Raw genomic sequence first — 18,046 nt, forward strand, 5'->3', positions numbered from 1 at the left:
TTTTTCCACAGAATATCAGATACTTGGAATCGTTTTCCAATAGAAACTCGAAGTGCTACGAAAGTAAATAAGTTTAAGGCAAGAGCTAAGAGGTTCTTCATGGAGTTATGGGTACTCTAACCCCAGTTTTTTAAAGTTTTAATTTTTACACGGTTGGTACTACTTAGATATAATGTGTACTTCTAACCAATTCGGTGATCTGTTTTTAAATGGGATCCTGAACACTTTTACAGATTACCTCTTGTTTAGAAATTTATTATTTTGTGTTTGCATGAAATTATTTTAGCGCCACGAATTGTAGTCATGCAATATGTCTATTACTAAAATCCATGAAATCAGTGATGTTTGCCCAGCTAGGCCGGAAGAAAACCAGAGTGTTGCCATCGCAATTTTTGGATCAATACCTGAAAGTAATTCTTCATGAGAGATGTTCAACCTTTTTATACACTTACGCAGTGCATATTTAATAACTAGCAAAGGGCAACTCCGCTGATTTTCCGATCACAGCAAGAAATTAAACTAAGGTTGCGGCTGAAACACACAATTTTGTGATTACAACTTTCCCCTTCATCACTTCTCACTATAGATAAAAGAATTTTTAATCGCGAGAATTCTTTCCGGTTTTTATACCTGTTCCAAAAACAAGACATTTAACTTGCAAAACACGTGTTTACAGAAAACAATATTTCCAATATGGCGAATGGAAAAGAATTCTCGCATATAAAATTAAGTTTACAAGCGCTTTTTGTAAAGGAATTGACTACCAGAAACAACCGTGTTTTGAATTTGTCCACGAAATATCAGTTACTAGGTCTTTTTTACCAGCTTAATGTGTTGTGTAGAAACGTTCACTAAATTTACCCAACAGCTGTCAGTACTGGTTAAGACTCCTTTTGTTACGTCACTACCTTTGCTTTGTTCTTGTGCAGGAACCTGCCCGAAAACCTTGCAAAATCCATATTGATCGCAAGCCTCGCATACAAATCTTCATTTATCACACGGTTTCAAAGGAGAAGATCCCTTGATTTAAGCAAGCATGGAAAAATGGAGATACTTTGCCGTGTTCGGTCTTATTTTGCTATACTGCTTATTGGAAGTGAGCAGCGAGGAATTGGACAAAACCAAATGGACTCCAAAACTGCGTGAGCCGGTGAAGGTAAGCTTAAAATTCTGAAATGGTTCAAGAACACTATTTTGGTATCGTTAACTGATAAACTGAACGCTAACTTGCTGATATAACGAACGATAGTAATTATAGTCAATTTATCAGCTATTCTTAAGATTTTACTATAATGAGGCAATTGGCGAACTCAGACGACCACGTGTGTAAAGCATTTTCTTTTAATTGAAACACACAATCCGTCAGTTGAGATCTTAATGAACACAGATATTTCTGAAAGTGTTCTTAACTTAAACATTTTCTCCACTTTATTCAGCTCGTCTTTGACTATATCAGATTGTCATTTTAAAATAATTCTGATATTCTCGACGTCATAGTTGGCTGCGGATACAATCGCTTGTGAGTGGTCCCTACCAAGTGGGTATTCGCAAGAAAAAATTAATTCGCGAACATCCAAAGTGGTAGGTATCGAAATAAGCTGTATTCACGCGATAACTAAAAGCGACTTAACTGAAAAAGTCACCTTCCTTTCCATCATCCCAGTTTCATTTATAGAAACTCTTTTCACGATCTTCAAATTCTCCCAACGGTTGCTTAAAAAAATGTATAGAGATGAGTACAAGGAATTTGCATGTTGATAATCCCAATGCCTAACCCTTTGCACCAGGGTCGTGTTGTTCAAAGCCCGATTAAGCTAACCCAGGATTAGCTAGCGAAAATTTTGATTTTACTTTTGTAACTTTTCGGTGAGGTTTCCTGTTAATATTGTTTGTCCTTCAGTTTTGAGTTTGAATGATCTCAAACTACACAAAACCTAAGCACTCAAAAGCATTCAGGTTATACAGGAAAAATAATACTTCAGTTAACTTTTAATCCTGGGAACGCATTGACCGCTTCTCGAAAAACTTGGCCCAGAACTCTTGCCCTCAACTAGCCTGCGCTTATGTTCATCCTTTTATCACTGAGTAACGGCGGAGTTAGTTATATGGTATCAGAGTATACAAAATATTTTCTTGACCGCTGTTTTCTTTTTCAGCTGTGTTGACAAAACTTAATACTCGATACCGTACTCTTTTCGCAATCTCATCATTTCTAATATTTTTTCTCTCTAAATGAAGATTGGTCATGAAGAAGAGGTGGTGATGTTTCCATTTCACAAAAGAAAAGTGAAGACGATCAGCATGAAACCGCCGATATTTGGTGAGTTTTATTTGAAGATGCATCAGCTGCAAGTCAAGGATATGCCGAATTTACCAAGACTATTTTACAGTTGTCTGCTCAGTGACCTGGCCTTTGAATGGCAGCGAAGCTGGAAGCTACCTTGCTTTGACGCAGACCTTACTGCTTTCGTTGTGTAAATCAAGTTGTTCTAGTCCTAACTAGTTTACATATATATATGCATGCGGAAAACAGACGTTTGTATCAAAGCAAGGTCACCTTTAGCCTCGCTTGCAATTATGGGCCAGGTAACTGAGCACACAACTAACTTGAGATGAGTCCCCTATCTCTATTGGTTAGACAGTGTTCGCTGAAAATTTTATTTAAATGCCTTTTGTTCTGATTTCGATTCAAGAGATTTCAAATTTTCTGACTGAAGTGGAATGTGATCACCTGATCAGCTACGCAAAGCGCCTTGGTTTGGAGAAGAGTCCTCTTGCCAAGGCAAACGAGACCATTGATGATGAAACATCGGAGAGGACTTTTAGAATATGGGATAACAACGATGACGGATTTATAGAACCTGTTGAGGTATGTATCGTCAGTTAATTTAGTCAACTCCTTCAATGCTTGATAATATAATTACAGATGTATTTTGACAAAATATCAACAAAATATGCGGCTTTGAAACCCTAATCGACATCTTTAATGAATACTCGATAGAAAAATCACGTGATCAAGTACTTAGGTGATCACGTGTTCACAAAACGTGACTAGCCGCACGACAAAATAGAAAATAGAAACTCCTCATGAAACGGAATAGAAAGAAATATCGTTTAAATAGGATTAGAACATTCTGTAGACTTCCGTTCACCAAACTTAATGCGGTATTCATGCGGAAATTGAGCCTATATCCCTTTGAGGGGCCTACCATGTTAGATTGAAAGATTTTTTGTCATTATTTCGTAAAGAACATGCTTCAGAACAAACTGACCAATAATTTATGGTTTAGGGCCAAGTTGTTCGAAAGCTGGTTGACGCTAAGCTGCGAACACGTATTTCCGGCTGTCGCTTGTCTCCGCCGAAAAATAACGTCTGCGAACCCGAGCCAACAAACGATTTCTGTGACGTAGGAATTCTAAGCCAATCACAGTTTAGCTCAAATACCCCCAGAACTACTGCGCGAGGTATTCGCTGCGAGAAGCACTCGAGTTTCATTCTATCATGGAATCTGATTGGCCAAAGAGGAAACAAAAGTCATTACGTCACAGAAATCGTTTCCTGGCTAGGGTTCGCAGACGTTATTTTTTGGCGGAGACAAGCGACAGCCAGGAATACGTCTGCGTTCGCAGGCTAGGTTGACGCTAACTCAGGATTAAAAGTTAGCCGGCCGCAGTCTTAATTTTTCACTGACTGTTTTTCTTTTATGTACTTTGAGGTTATTCAAACTCAAAACTGAAGGAAAAATAAGATAAACAGAAAACCTCGCTGAAAAGTTACAAAACTGAAATCAAAATCCTCGCTCACCCTGATTTAGCTCAATCCGGCCCTGAGGGATCACTATAGCTAATTAAAGAAATGGATGACAATTGAAGAAATTTCGATCGCTTGCAAGTTTAGTTCAGCTTGATTAGATTGATTTTTTTTTTCAAATTCTTCGTTCAACTTGAAACCCACACAATAATTCATTGCCATCGTTTAGTCAGAGCTTAGTTTAATAAATAGTTTAAGCAAACATAACAGAAGTATAATTTGCTATAAATCTTTCAGATAATGCATGTTCGTGGAAAGGAAGACCTATATTTCACTGAGGACGATCTTCTTGAAATGTAAGGAATATTTCTTTATTGCGATTACCTCTTCCTTTGTAAGATTACACAAACAGTAACTGTAGTTCACATTCCTTGCAAAATTTGCTATTGCTCGAATAAACGAATTATCTGTGAAAGCCAATAACTATTAATTATAAAATAACATTCATCGATCGCGTCTTCTGATCGGCTGATGGGTGACCTTCGATTTGAGCGGAGCAATTACTTCCAAAGTGGCTTAAAAATGTACAGCGTTTTTCATGAATAATATTTTTTTGTTGCTTACTAGGTTTAAAGATCTTAACATGGACAAAGATGACAACGGTGAGTCTATTATATTGAGCAAGCAACGCCGCAATGCAAGCAAGGAGTGGATGCATGACAGGAGATCACTTATTAAATTATTTTCATCCATTTGTCAATTAATAGTTTAATTTTTACACCAAAGTAAATATCTTTGACGCCAGTCGCTACTTTTACGCTCAATAGTAAAGAAAATCCTGCTTTGCGAGTTTGTCACGTTTATGATTTCCTTTCCTTTCCTCCAAATCCCAGTTTGACACCACTCCAACCCGAAACATACACATGCAATTTGTTTCGGTGACTCGCTTCAACTTGAAAGCCAAACACTGTGTCTTTTAACAGTCTATTTATGTTGCAACGAGAAAATAAAATGACCAGGTAAGTGCTTGGAAAGAAATACTTATTGGTGATGATTGCAATCAATATGTAGAATTACTGCCACTGGAAGTTTTCACTTATCAACTTACACCAAGCGAGAAGTATATTCTCAGGGTCAAAAACCGACCTATTCGTTCCTTTTTTTATTTCCTTCTAATTTTAGGAAAAATCGATTTTGAAGAATTCAGCAAAGTAACTGTTCCAGTCATGAAAGACTACTTCGACAAAGTACGAAGGACAAAACCTCGACTGCGCAGTCGCAATAGTCGCCAAGTTTGGATGTTTCACAATGATCCCAAGTACCCAATCCTCTCGGATTTTCACGGCAGGTAGGAGACTGGTGCCAATCAAAAAACATCTTTAAAAAATATCTTTTCAGTGAAGGCGTTGTCTACATCGCGCAATGTTCAATATACGACTTGACACCCAACAATGCTGCGTGACAAGCTGCAGACAAAAGTGCCGTCACAGGTTCGAGGAAACTGACTACAGTTAGTAAAAATTCTGGCATTGGATCAGTCACGTGCTAGGTAGAGAAACCACTAACATCTCAAAAATAGACTCTCAGACGGACACCACAGGGTAAAAGGAAGAGAGGCCATCCCAAATCCAACTAGAGGAGGACTGCAGAGGCAGAACTTCAGGTCCTAAACCTCAACTGGGAGCATGCCACACGGCTTGCCAAGGAGCGACAAAGATGGAGGAGACTTGTTAATGCCCCATGCGCCAGTCGGCGTCTAACGTTGGCGTGAAACTGGCAAAATAGTTGCGTGGCAAACTGCTATTAGGATTCCACAAACTAAAATGAGAAGTCGTTCTTGCTTTTTGTAATGATTGCACCGCACCAACTCGCGTTGTTTGCTGAGACAAATTATTTCTGGAATCAGACTGAATATTGCTTTCTGTATTAGGACATTAGCCTCAGTACCAATAGGTTCTTGAAACTGAAGTTTTTAGCCTCTCCGCGTCCTTTTCTCCTCTTGACAATTTATTTTCTTTCTTTTCTTTTTGTTAGATTGTCGCGTTTAAGTCTACTTCCAGAAGAATTTATCAAAAGTACAGAACCTTTACAGGTACGTAACCGTGTTAACCGTCACTTGAAGCAGAAGAATCTTGAAGCTGAACTTTCATGTTCCGCTATTCTTCAAGAGCTTTAGAACATTTTTTTTCATTCAAACTTTAAAACGAATAAGTGGCCAATGTGATATTGTTGCTAAATACGAAAGGGAACCGCTGCCCTTATCAGTGGTTACCGCATTGTCACTCCGAATAGACGCTGTCTGGGTTTGACTGGATAATAGCCAGAGTCATTACGTTGTCCCATTGGGCAAGACACTCTCACTCTCGCTATATTCATCCGGGATTGTAAATGAGTACTAGCGAACTGTAAAGAAACCTGACAGTTTGCAAAGTGCCCAGAGTCCGGGGGGGGGGGGGGGGCAGGAGTAGCAATCTTCATACCGGCTCCATTGCCCTTCATGCTACAGAACAAACGTTACTATGCTCCGGATGAGAGACAGTGTTTCATCGGGATATCGAAACATGTTCATTGGGATATCCAAACACCAAGAAGAGAGTTGAGATGTTTGGATAGCCGATGAAACAGTGTCTCGAGTGTTTGATATATCTCCTCAATTACAACAAAAACTAAGGAGAAAACGGAGAAGTAAAATCGTCAAAATCAATGCTAATTAAGACCAGGTATCCAAACCTCCATGACGGTTGTGATTTTCTTTGTTTTAACTTGATGAATTATCAATGAGTTTGGGAACCGTCATTCAAAATGCTTATAATCTCATTTCACTTTTTCACTCATGTCAGGTCGTTAAGTATGACGTTCACGGCCATTACCACTGTCATCACGATTCAGATGAACTTCAAAAGGACCTGCCGTGCTGCTCTTTCTCCAAAGACGAAGACTGTCGACTATGCAGGTTAGGAGTGTAAAGACTGATAAAATAATCAACAACTTTTTTTTTCCTTTTGTGAACACCACGAGGCAAGCGGGGAGGTCACTCAGTTTCCCCCAAGAATAAAAAAAAAGAAATAGCCCTTTTCTAGATTGAGTGGTTTGTTTTCCCATTACAGACCACGTGATATTATCTAGAGAATGGTTCTTTAATCCATCTAAAAATTATTCATTTATATACAGCGACTATTTGAAATTTAAAAGCAAGAATTCTCAAGAGTGTCATCACATGGTCTGAAACGGGGCAACAAACCACCCAAGCTAAAAAGGTCTATTGCACTCAAAATTAGTCAGAGCATGCTTTCTCTTTCCCTGAGTTTCAGTTTCAAATCCCGCCGAAGGGTATAAGCCGTGTTAAGGTCGCGTCCCATCACAGGAAATTTGAGGCATCAGAGTTAAAGCCCTTAGGTTTGAGTAATTTAACTACCGTGCGATGTAGTAATCAAACAAAGCTTTAAAAGTTATCAAGACATTCTTAGAACGTATAACTACTATACAGATTTTGAACATACATGGGTAGACTAACCCTAATTGCCTTTCGAACTTATTATGAATGAACGGAGCATATACTCAATCAACATACAGAAACTAAAGACGTTTTGCAGAATTTTGTTACCGCGTGAAACAAAATCAAACGTGTTTATAACTTTATTATTGCTATATTGCAGACTTGCCACAGTCTTGTTGTATTTAAACGAACCCGAAAAAGGTGGAGAGACGGCATTCCCTCTCGCAGACAACGAAACATTTTCAACAGAGGTAAGGACGAAAATAAATGATTATGAGAGCATCAGAGACATTCAATCGGCAGAACAACGAACTGTTTTTCGTTAAACTGCAGACACCGAGTATTGGCTAAGCCCGTGGTAGAAATTTCCTGGTCAGCTTGGTTGCCAAGCAACATGACGTACTAGTGTTGCCAAGGCTGACGTCAAATAGACGTCACAATTTTAATAGTGGCGCACTTTTAGTTTAGAGTCCACTTTCTTTTACTAAACAATCAGTCATAGAGTCAACTCTTCGCGTTCTACCAGGAGAGTGTACTAGAATCGGATTGTAGCCTTTTCGCCAAGTAGAATAGCTGGGATAACGTAATAAATGGAGCCACTTTGCATATAATAATTGTATTCATACAGTTCCTCTCTCCACCCAGGAAAACACAGAAGTTTGCTGGGGCAATAATCTAACAATTATAAAATTCTTAGAGTTTACCTGCGATGGACTAGCATCCCATCCTAGAGAAATATCTAGATTTTTCGCAAAGCGAGCGTTTTGAAGTTTCAATTACCATTCATAAACATTACTCTTCATCTTTTGGCAGGCTTGGGAGAAAGGAGAGGGCTGGAAGTGCAATCTCGCTCAAAACTGCCACAAAAGTAACCTTGTCGTTAAACCAGAGAAAGGGAAGGCGATCATGTGGTACAACCATTTTCTGGACAAAAAAACAGGTACATAAATGTGTCCGTTTTTTTTTTTTTTTTTTTTTTTTTTTTTTTTTTTTTTCCGCTTTTTAATGTTTTGCCTTTTCTGAAAGTATTGTGACCTGTGGATGACGAATTTTTCTTTTCGTATTAAACTGTGTAGGTCTATGCGCGCGGCAAATTCACTCGACAGGTTTAGTTCAAGCTGTGGTCGTTTGTCTGGGATTGAGTAAGACAATGTATACAAGCATCTGCGAGATTTTATGTTTAGGTTAGGTCCTAGTGATGAATGACTTAGGCATGATAATTCATTTTAAAAACAAATGAACAAAGAATATAAAAAAGCCAGCAAACTTACTGTTAGTTGTTCCTCTTGTCCACATGTGAAAAATATTGGTGATCCGCCAAAAATATTTTTCCTGTCTGTCCACATGCAGGACAGTCGTGCCGTGCAAACTGTATCGTTTTACGAAAAGAACTTACTTTAGACTTGGAATAAATAAAATAAAGTCAATGAGAGACACGTTATTTGAACAAATTGAAGTCCAGGGGAAATCTATTATTCCTAATTATTGAATTTTCTAATCAAATATGAGAATCATGGAAACCCGATACGGAGATATGCAAACCTCTTGACCTTCCTTGGCTTTACAATTAAGTTTCTAATTTGTCCATGCCTGGCCTTGTAGATCAGGCCGTAGAACAACGAAACTTCAGTTTTGGAAGACTCAGGCTCAAAGGCCATCAAGGTCAAACATACTTCCTCGCTTCAAGTCGTTTACTTTATTTCCAAGGGTAATTTTCGAGAAGAAGTTTAGAGGGCTAACCCCAAATATATTCATAGCACCAGCATACCGGCACATCATTTCCATTATTCAAAGCTACACATCACATTTGTCTTTCATTGAAACATACCTGGCCATTGCAGTTGCCTTTGTCTATCACATGAAGATCGTTTGATCTGTTTTTTGAGGACACGATCGCGAGCTGTCAACCTGAAGAAAATTATCGAACCATGTGCGAGAAAATTCACGTTTTTAAATGGTGAAAAGCCACATACAGTAGACGCAGACAGTAACCACAGCATACACTGATAACGAAGGTTCGTCTTTGTGCCAGTTCATTCGTGATAGTCTCGATTTTCGTTGAACAAACAGCTGTTATAAGTGTATCACTTTCAAACTCACTTTCGACGCCATTTTGACCTTGACCACAACTCTCGGCCAAGACTGGGTAAGAAAACAAAATTTGCTGGCCGGGGAAGGGTCGATAGACTTGTGTTTACACTTTATTTTCTTGCAGGCTGGCTCGGTGAGCTTGACCAGCTGTCGCAACACGGCGGGTGTGATGTGTTAGAGGGCACAAAATGGGTTGCAAACCTCTGGTTGACCTTAGTAGGGGAGCCCGGTACAGACGAAGCTTTCAAGGGCTGGATTGATTACGGGAAAGACGAGAGTAAATACAAACTAGGGACGAACTGGAGAGGAGAGGCGATAAAAACAGGCGAAGAAACGAAGGAAACTCAAGAGAATCAAGAAGGAGCTGCAACGAAAAAAGATGAAGAAACGAGAAAAGAGAAAGAAAAAACTCTCATGGAAGCCAAAGAAAGTGGGGATGGTTCATATGATGTTAAGCTTGAACTCTGATTACAAAAGATACATGGAGACAAGTAAAGAATGTGTTTTCGAACTTTACGGGCTTTAACCCATGCTCATGTTAGGATTGGGTTAAAAGCTATTGGGTTTTGTTATATTGCACTAACATTTTCAATAAATTTACTCTTTTGATTGATTCGTACAAAACAGTTTTGCGTGTTTAGGAGACACTTCCTAGTGTTTTGGGAAGTGCTTTGTTTCATAATTGATTCCGATTGCCGGAGGGAAAACCCACCATGGGTTACGCAATAGCCTTTTATAGCTCGGATGCTCATTGTGTTGTCACGCATTGCGTGACAAGCTCAAAGTACGTCACGAACCCGGTGTTAGGCGCATTATTGGTACATGGCCCTAAGAGAAAAAACAAGGACGGTGACTATCCTACATTACAGGGTATTGGAAAACGTTCAATATTTGTACTACACTTGACTGTTTACGGAAATTGCTTAAATTGGAAAATTTACTGCGATGATCGTTCTTCACTTTGATCTACAACCGCAGTTCAAATACGAATTATTTCATATATACCTCACTGAAGACAGTGTTTGACGAAATTACCAAACACCTCGTGGTTCGTCGAAAATACCCCGCTACCCGTAGTGTTTTCAACTCTCTTCTCAGTGTTTGGAAATGTGGTCAAACACGGTCTTTTCATGTTTGATCTATCTGAAAGAATTTAGCAAACTGTCCTTAGTTTTTTTTTTTTTTTTTTTTTTGTCTAAAAAAACACCTTTTCAGTTTATTAGCGGGGACTTGCACTGGGTTGTATGTATAATTTGATTTTTATTAATACTCAATCCCTAGTGTTGAACAATATTATACATTGGTGCTCTAATTCGACTTCAGCTAAATGGCTCAGTAACTTGCACAGAACCAGCTGGATATACTTCTACTGTAGACGTGGCGAAAAAGAAAAGAAACATTAATACAGAGCTTTCCTAGCTATATACAAGATAAATCATCTTTTGCTAATAGCATTCATCATCGTCTTCCTCTTCCTCAAATTCATGAACAAGCTTTTCCACTCTTGGAATGTAGGGTCGCGTTGAACCTGTATTCGGTCGAGCGGCAAGGATATACAAAGCGTGGCTCAACAAGAAGTCTTTCCACTTGACTATGTCACACCGCTGATGCATCGATTGTGCACTAGGCTCAATATCCATGACCCATTCAGTTCCAAGCCAATCCCAAACCGGTATCTCTCCTCGTTGGCGATTTATTAACGAAAGATACCAGTTTTTATATACCAATCGAGATGTATGTTTGCTGATTTCACCTTCGCCCTCCGGATCAAGCGCTTTGAAGAATTCTCTGAAGTTGAAAATTTCTTGTTTCGTCAGAAGAGGAAAAAGCTTTTTCTGAAACAGTAAAGAACACGTTCAAGTTTACCAGCATAATACTCACGCGCTATAAACTCGACTAAAACCTGTTTTTCTGTAACTCCATAGGAATACAAAACTGACGCATTTCCATAATGATCTAACAATAAACGGGTGATTTTTTTTTTCCATACTTTTCTCGTCGTGGCTTTCCCTAAAAGAAATAAACTGTATTTTCTTTAAAGAGTTTTCGAAGCACCCATGAACGTTTATGGACCAGAAAAAGTTCATAACTCTCGCTTACGACACATTGGTTACCCCGGTTACGATTTCTTGTCTTCCCTGACTTCAGTTGTAACTTTCATTCAGGTTCTTTTAACTCGATAAAAACTCGGAAAATGCTATCTGTTTGTTTAATATTATGGGCTATGTGCATCAGAGGGATCGATAAACCATACTTATCACGACAGTCAATCTAATTGCACCTGAACCAATCAAAGTTTGCCGTCAAAGGGTGAAGTCGTTCAAAGGGTGAGGTCAGCATTTTTCCAATCCGCCAATCCACCCTCACCCCACTCTAAGGATTTTTTATCATCATAATATACTCAAACAATCACCTTCTTCCTTTCTGTCAATTTCCTGACGCACATAGGTATCATGAACTCCCACCAGTCAATTACTCCAGTATCATTCCTGTCCATTTCGTTAAATGTATCCTCCTCAACAGTCACTCGATATCCTGGCATTTCCATTCCAAGTAGCTTTCTGTAACTATCTTTCTGGTATTCTAGATACTCCTTCTTGCTGATGATTGAATCTAAAATTACAAAACAAGAAAACAAGGTGTCGCACATGAATAGCGCATATCAACTTGTATCCTTCACCATATACAGGTATATTAAGAACTCACAACCTGATCTACTCCCAGTTGGCTTGAAGCTCAGTTGGTAGAGCACTGCAGCGGTATCGCAGAGGTCATAGGTTCGAGTCCCGTTCAGGCCTGAATTTTTTTCAGGCTTTAATTTCACAACTGCTTAAGTTGTGTGCATAACTGCGATGATCAATGATGTCTTCATATCTTTCTCCGCAGTTCAAATATATCATGTTTCATATATCAACTTGGATCCTTCACCATCTACGGGTATATTACGAACTCACAACGGAATCCGCGCCCAGTTGGCTTGATAGCTCAGTTGGTAGAGCACTGCACCGGTATCGCAGAGGTCATGGGTTCGAATCCCATTCAGGCCTTAATTTTTTTTTTTTTTTTCTTTCAGGCTTCAATTTTACAACTGCTTAACAAACAGACATGAATTTCCTAGGCTGTGCACTTCAGTGGCACGTGCACATAGAGAGCTTGGCTTCAAAGAATTATATATAGAGGGTTATTAGATATTACAGTTTGACCAACCTTGATTTGTATCCATTCGATCAAATGCCTCCATTACATCAATCTTTTCTGTGTCAGTCAACAGGTCAAACAGACTTTCCTGTAAAACACATGATTATGTTAATTCTTTACAACTTCGTCGCTTTGGAACAAGAAAACGAAGTTTTACGAAAATACTACTGTCTCACGATTATTCAGTCACACATTAAGCTACATTACAACAACAGCTAGACATTGTAGATGGACCGCGAGCAATCCTTACATTTCCTATTAGATCGAGAATTAAAGAAGAGCGTGTATGGTAGGATACATAAGTTGCAAAAGCTTTCGGATGTTTAATTTTTTGGACACTTTTTTTTTATCTCATTTAAGACAGATTTCGGACAAAAATTTCTGACAAATCTACTCTGCTGAAACATGGTTAAAGTTAATTTACACCACAAAAGACGATTAGACTGAAACAAAATTTGTGAAAATGATAGTTTTACTGCACCTTCAAGGTTTTAAATAAATAAATAAATATACATTTATATAGCGCCATTTTCCACTAATTGTCCATGGCGCTTTACAATACTTTAAAATTAAAATCCTAATTCTTTAAAAACCTAAAATCCTAAATCCTAAAAGTTAAAATCCTAAGAATTAAATACGCTATATAATACAATTAGGCTACAAATAAAAAGTAAAAACTACAAATCAAATGCACGCTTAAAAAGATAAGTCTTAAGATTAGCCTTAAAAACTGCCTCTGATGATGAAAGTCTGATCTGGAGGGGTAGTTTATTCCAGAGCCTTGGTGCCGCCACGGAAAATGCCCTTTCACCATACGTTTTAAGATTTGCAATTTTTAGAGATACACCAACGAGCTAATTCTATCAAGTCGTTATTTATCTCAAGCAGTGTCTCGACTAAAGTTCGCTCCATAAAGTAAAGCTACTTAAAAATTTTATACCCCCTAATGTAAATATTTCGTACGCTCAAAATTTCGGACATTCAAAAATTTCGGTCGGTTTTATTTTCGGACAACTTTTTTTTTTTTTTTTGGTAATGTAACCAAATCATTCCGCTCTACTGAATCGGAAACTCTTTTTTAACTGTAGCAACGTCCCTAGCCAATGCTTACACAATCGAAACAGCTCCAACCAATTGGTGTCGTCGAGAGCTTCAAAGATTCACGTGCTATCTTTTCTGAGAGGTAACCTCGACTCTCTAGGCATTTGGTGTGATAAACTCGTGGACAGATACGGCAGGGATTAAGAGGACTGTCTTCCGGGTGCGAGGACTGGTGACATAAATGGCAGTCTGTTTCCCACTGCGGCTGAAGAGGAAATTGAATATGAATTATAGCTACGCAAGTGAATGTAGCTCGGTAAGCATTCTTATAGAAGCTGTTAGACTGCTCGCCTGAATGATTGACCGAATGACTAACTAAACGGAGGGACCGAATGACAGACTGACTGGCTGACTGACTGACTGACTGACTGACTGACTGATTGATTGATTGATTGATTGATTGATTGATTGATTGACTGCCTGATTGACTGATTGACGGACTGATTCACTGACTGACGCAACTGACTGACTGACCGATTGACTGATTGACTGAAAGACCGACAGACAGACAGACAGACAGACAAACAGACAGACAAACGGACTGACTGACTGACTGACCGACTCGCTAACTCACTAACTCACTACTGACTGACTGACTGACTGAATGAATGAATGAATGAATAAATGAATGAATGAATGAATGATTACTGACTGACTGACCGACTGACCGACCGACCGGCCGACCGACCGACCGAATGACTGACTGACTGACTGACTGACTGACTCCCTTCTGATTGGCTGATTAACTGACTGACTGACTGACTGACTGAATCAGTCACTCACTGCTAACTGACTGACAGACTGACTGACTGACTGACTCCCTTCTGATTGGCTGATTAACTGACTGACAGACTGACTGGCTGACTGACTGACTGATAAACAGACAGACAGACTAACTGATTGACTGACGGGTGGACTAAACGAAACAGGAAGCTACGGTTGATTAGGAATAATTCAAAGAATAATTTTCTCACACTTACTATAAATGTATCATTGTAAGAGATATCGTCACTGGGCACCTTCAGCCGACCAGTTGCAATTGAGCTTCTCCTGACAAACCTAACCATATTAGCTATTTTCCTAAGTCGTCCAGTCTCTGCCGGAGGTGGCTTCGACACAATACTGTCCTTCAGGGCTGATTCGCGCAGCGCATTCCACGCCACACTCGTGTCGGTGATCGACAGCCTATGACACTTATCGCCAATATCGACACTGAAAGGGAAAAAAAATAATTTATAGCTTCTCATGTTAGTTTGGTCCTCCACATTTTCTAGTAGATTTAAAGAGAGTCAAGGCTGCGTACACAGCGCCGCATCTCATCGCAAGGCGTCGTCGCTCTTAGCCGTTTGTTCAAGTTGAGGAGGCGGAACTTGCTAAAAGACTTTATTGCATGCAAGATTAAACACGTTCGCTACAGCTCGCAGAAAGGCTTGACAGTTTCCTTTTACAGTAATTTGCTTATTCTGAAAGCACAAGACACATCATCCCGTTATTTTGTAAGGAAAGTGCGCACACTTGTCCAAAATATGCTATCCAGGAGAAAACGGGTGATCTTCGGCAAACGTCGGGAAGCTATCGGCAATGTTTGCCAATTTTTCAGCTGATAACGTCGGGATTCTGACGAAATAATCGTGACTTCAAATAGTTTATGCACCCGATGTTTGCAAGTGAACCGATACAGAAACGGGATTGTTCAGTTTCTGTGCTTGTTAATTGAAAATAGCATTGATGATTACAGCTTAAAACGTAATATAAACGAGCTTTGGCATGTCCAATACAGTATAACTTGAAGTCATGGACATTATTCACAAAACCAGATCCGGTACAAAACAAAATTTACATCGGGTCGGGCTTGCACATAAAGGGAGTTGAGGAAACCACGACAACAACGAGCAGTACAATGGCTGTGTACGTGCGTTATCATTATTGGTACATTTCTTTGCGGTCCTCTGCAAAACAACAACTTGAAATGACCAAATTCTGCGTTGTCTGAAGAACGTGAACCACAACGCATAATTTTTGAAATTTATATTTCGAATTTTACGCCGTGTTCCATAACCAGTTTCGAGGTAGTTTTGACAAAGAGAAACAAACTAAATGACTTTAGAGTATCGCGAAATTCGTGGGTAAAATATCAAGTCATTATTTAATCAACATACGTATTGTCCTCGGCGTCGCCGTCGTAGCTTCTTCGACTCCCTAATTTTTGCGATGACACGACTGCGATGCTGCTCCAGTTTTTTTAAAATAAATACAAATATTTGAAACAGATTTCTGTCGTTATTCGTTCTTATAAAAGAAGTTTATACCCTTCAGAATCAGTTTACGACCACCAGTGAATGGTTAATTAACCTCATATAAATAAAATCTGTGTTGTGTACGAGGAACTTTTCATCGAGACCTTTGCTTAAAATCAAACCGGATTAAAATATATGTGGTGGTTCGCTTTTACCGTTGCATTGGTACAATTTGGTATTTTCGTTTTGTTTTGGTATATGGTATCTTGTATTAAAATGAATATGAAGCAAAGGAAATATCAAATTGTACATGTTCCGAGGACAATGACGAACCACAACATATACACACATAACTTTAGATGTAGCCTTTTTAGTGCCAAATATTCCGAATAGTTTTGTGTTGAAGTTTCAATTAACCGAACCGATCAGTTGGCTCCACAAAAGTGGTTTTCTTTGTCCCTAATTGGGTCCAATTTTAGATGTATTTGACTGATGGTAAATTAAAACTCTCTGGCGTTGAAATGCAAAGCAACAACACGAGCAAAAACAACAATTCTTGGCAACACGTAAAGAGATTACATTTCAGGACTAGAAAGCTCACTTCGCCGTACAGTACGATTTAATTTGTTCGCCACTGTAAAATTGAGAGATTTATTAATTAGTCGTGTAATCCGGTTGCCCTTTCAGGCATGTTTAAATAAAGATAAATTTAAAAATCAATTAACAGATATAAATCCGACATAAGACTTGTCATGTCTAAGCACTGATTTTCAAACCCGGACCTTGTGGCAGCTAGTATTAACCTGACTCTTCTTAAAATACTATACCTGTGCACAAACTTCAATGCATCTTTACTTGCATCAACATCGTCAGGGGTTTGTTCTTGCAATTCGTCGATACTAGCAAGTTTCCTGGCACCAGCTTTCTTCCTGCGAACTATCCGTTGATGAATCTCTTCTATTTGCTCCGATGTTGTTTTCCTATTCGATTGTTTCAATTTCGCTTTGAAAGCGCCGGCTGCTCGCACTGTAGCAAGCGTCTGGTCAGGTTTCACGTTCTCTTGTCTCCCAGATTGTACAATATTTCCCATCTTGCCTTCATAATATAAACTGTTGGCATTTGCATTTGCGTACTTCTAACATGCACGCGTTAATGAGCGTGTAACAAAGCCAATCTATTTGACGTAACAATAGAAGTGATTAAACCACTATAACTATAAGATTTCCATCTGTATGTACAAGAACTTCACGTAAATAGTTACTGCTTAGAACCCTTAGACTGGGACCATCAAAAATTAAAACTCGGAAAAAATTTTCCGATTGCAAGTCCAGGATATAGCTCGTGCACTACACGAGCAAGTTACGAGTAGTGCATTTGCTACGAGTAATATTTCTTCGAGCGCGCGAGCGATGCTAACGCGGACCGCCAGAGCGTTCAAAAAAGAGCTGATATCCGATAAAACACAAGTCAATCTCTCCTGATAGATTGCTTTAACCGAACATTTAGAGGCAGATCTACAAACTGTTAAAATTTCTATGCTCTATTGCAGCATTCGACGAAAAGATTTTTTTCATTTACATTATTAAAACACAAGAACCGATCGAACTGGGTTACTGGGCTGCTTTATTTCCAAAACAGTTAAAATCAGGGAAATTATAGGAATCATAAAAATTTAAATACGCTTAAAAACTGGATTCGAAATTAAATTTACACTGCAAAATTTTAATTAAACCCTTAGATCAATTATGTATTTGTTTACTCCTCTGAAATAGTAAGTCCTGGGTTTCATCTGTCAGTTTGAGCTCAATATTGAAAACAAGGAAGGTCTATACAAAGTTAGTAGAGTAGACTACTCTATTAACTATGGTCTACAGTAACCGTAAGTAACTTAAAAAAGGGTTTTTCTCTCATACAATCAAAATAAACGACAGTGAAACTTTAAATGCGAATAAAAAATTCATATTTAACGTTTGTAGAAGTTTCTAAACGTTATTTATCTTCTTCTTAGTAATTATAATTATAGATAGGACCCTGCGCGCGCTCTGATTGGTCGAAAACCAATGGTTTATCTAAGCAATAGACCACTCTTTCTATGGGTTTACTGGCGCAATAAATCACGCGGGATGTTGGGAGAACACGAGAAAAGCCTGTAAATCAACATTGAAAAGGCGT

General features: G+C 38.8%; 2 protein-coding genes and 1 non-coding gene across 3 annotated transcripts; 2 read left to right on the plus strand and 1 right to left on the minus strand.

The window, feature by feature from the left end:
- The first annotated feature begins 877 nt into the window (after positions 1-877).
- LOC145467367 (transmembrane prolyl 4-hydroxylase-like) lies at positions 878-9,976 on the plus strand. Its single transcript, XM_081450920.1, has 11 exons — positions 878-1,156; positions 2,239-2,320; positions 2,694-2,869; positions 4,049-4,107; positions 4,379-4,413; positions 4,934-5,099; positions 5,786-5,843; positions 6,592-6,704; positions 7,408-7,498; positions 8,061-8,187; positions 9,463-9,976. The coding sequence occupies exons 1-11, from the start codon at positions 1,037-1,039 to the stop codon at positions 9,804-9,806; spliced, it is 1,371 nt and encodes a 456-aa protein (XP_081307046.1). The 5' UTR covers positions 878-1,036; the 3' UTR covers positions 9,807-9,976.
- A 520-nt stretch (positions 9,977-10,496) lies between these two features.
- Positions 10,497-17,147, minus strand: LOC145467269 (uncharacterized). Its single transcript, XM_081450816.1, has 6 exons — positions 16,592-17,147; positions 14,618-14,907; positions 13,648-13,842; positions 12,546-12,624; positions 11,752-11,951; positions 10,497-11,173 (listed from the first exon to the last, which is right to left on the minus strand). The coding sequence occupies exons 1-6, from the start codon at positions 16,962-16,964 to the stop codon at positions 10,784-10,786; spliced, it is 1,527 nt and encodes a 508-aa protein (XP_081306942.1). The 5' UTR covers positions 16,965-17,147; the 3' UTR covers positions 10,497-10,783.
- Trnat-ggu (transfer RNA threonine (anticodon GGU)) lies at positions 12,313-12,385 on the plus strand. Its single transcript has one exon. It is a non-coding gene; the product is annotated as a tRNA-Thr (tRNA).
- Positions 17,148-18,046: the final 899 nt, after the last annotated feature.

This window comes from Orbicella franksi, chromosome 14, assembly GCF_964199315.1.
Source record: "Orbicella franksi chromosome 14, jaOrbFran1.1, whole genome shotgun sequence".
Classification (NCBI taxonomy): domain Eukaryota; kingdom Metazoa; phylum Cnidaria; class Anthozoa; order Scleractinia; family Merulinidae; genus Orbicella; species Orbicella franksi.

What these genes read in the sequence shown, in the direction of transcription:
- LOC145467269 (XM_081450816.1), bottom strand. Translation starts at nt 16,964, where the DNA reads ATGGGAAATATTGTACAATCTGGGAGACAAGAGAACGTGAAACCTGAC. An exon ending in TCGAATGGATACAAATCAAG is followed by an intron (nt 11,952 to 12,545) that starts GTTGGTCAAACT and finishes TTGTAATTTTAG; the next exon opens with ATTCAATCATCAGCAAGAAG. An exon ending in AATTGACAGAAAGGAAGAAG is followed by an intron (nt 11,174 to 11,751) that starts GTGATTGTTTGA and finishes TTACTGTTTCAG; the next exon opens with AAAAAGCTTTTTCCTCTTCT.
- LOC145467367 (XM_081450920.1), top strand. Translation starts at nt 1,037, where the DNA reads ATGGAAAAATGGAGATACTTTGCCGTGTTCGGTCTTATTTTGCTATAC. An exon ending in GATTTATAGAACCTGTTGAG is followed by an intron (nt 2,870 to 4,048) that starts GTATGTATCGTC and finishes TAAATCTTTCAG; the next exon opens with ATAATGCATGTTCGTGGAAA. An exon ending in GAGGACGATCTTCTTGAAAT is followed by an intron (nt 4,108 to 4,378) that starts GTAAGGAATATT and finishes GTTGCTTACTAG; the next exon opens with GTTTAAAGATCTTAACATGG.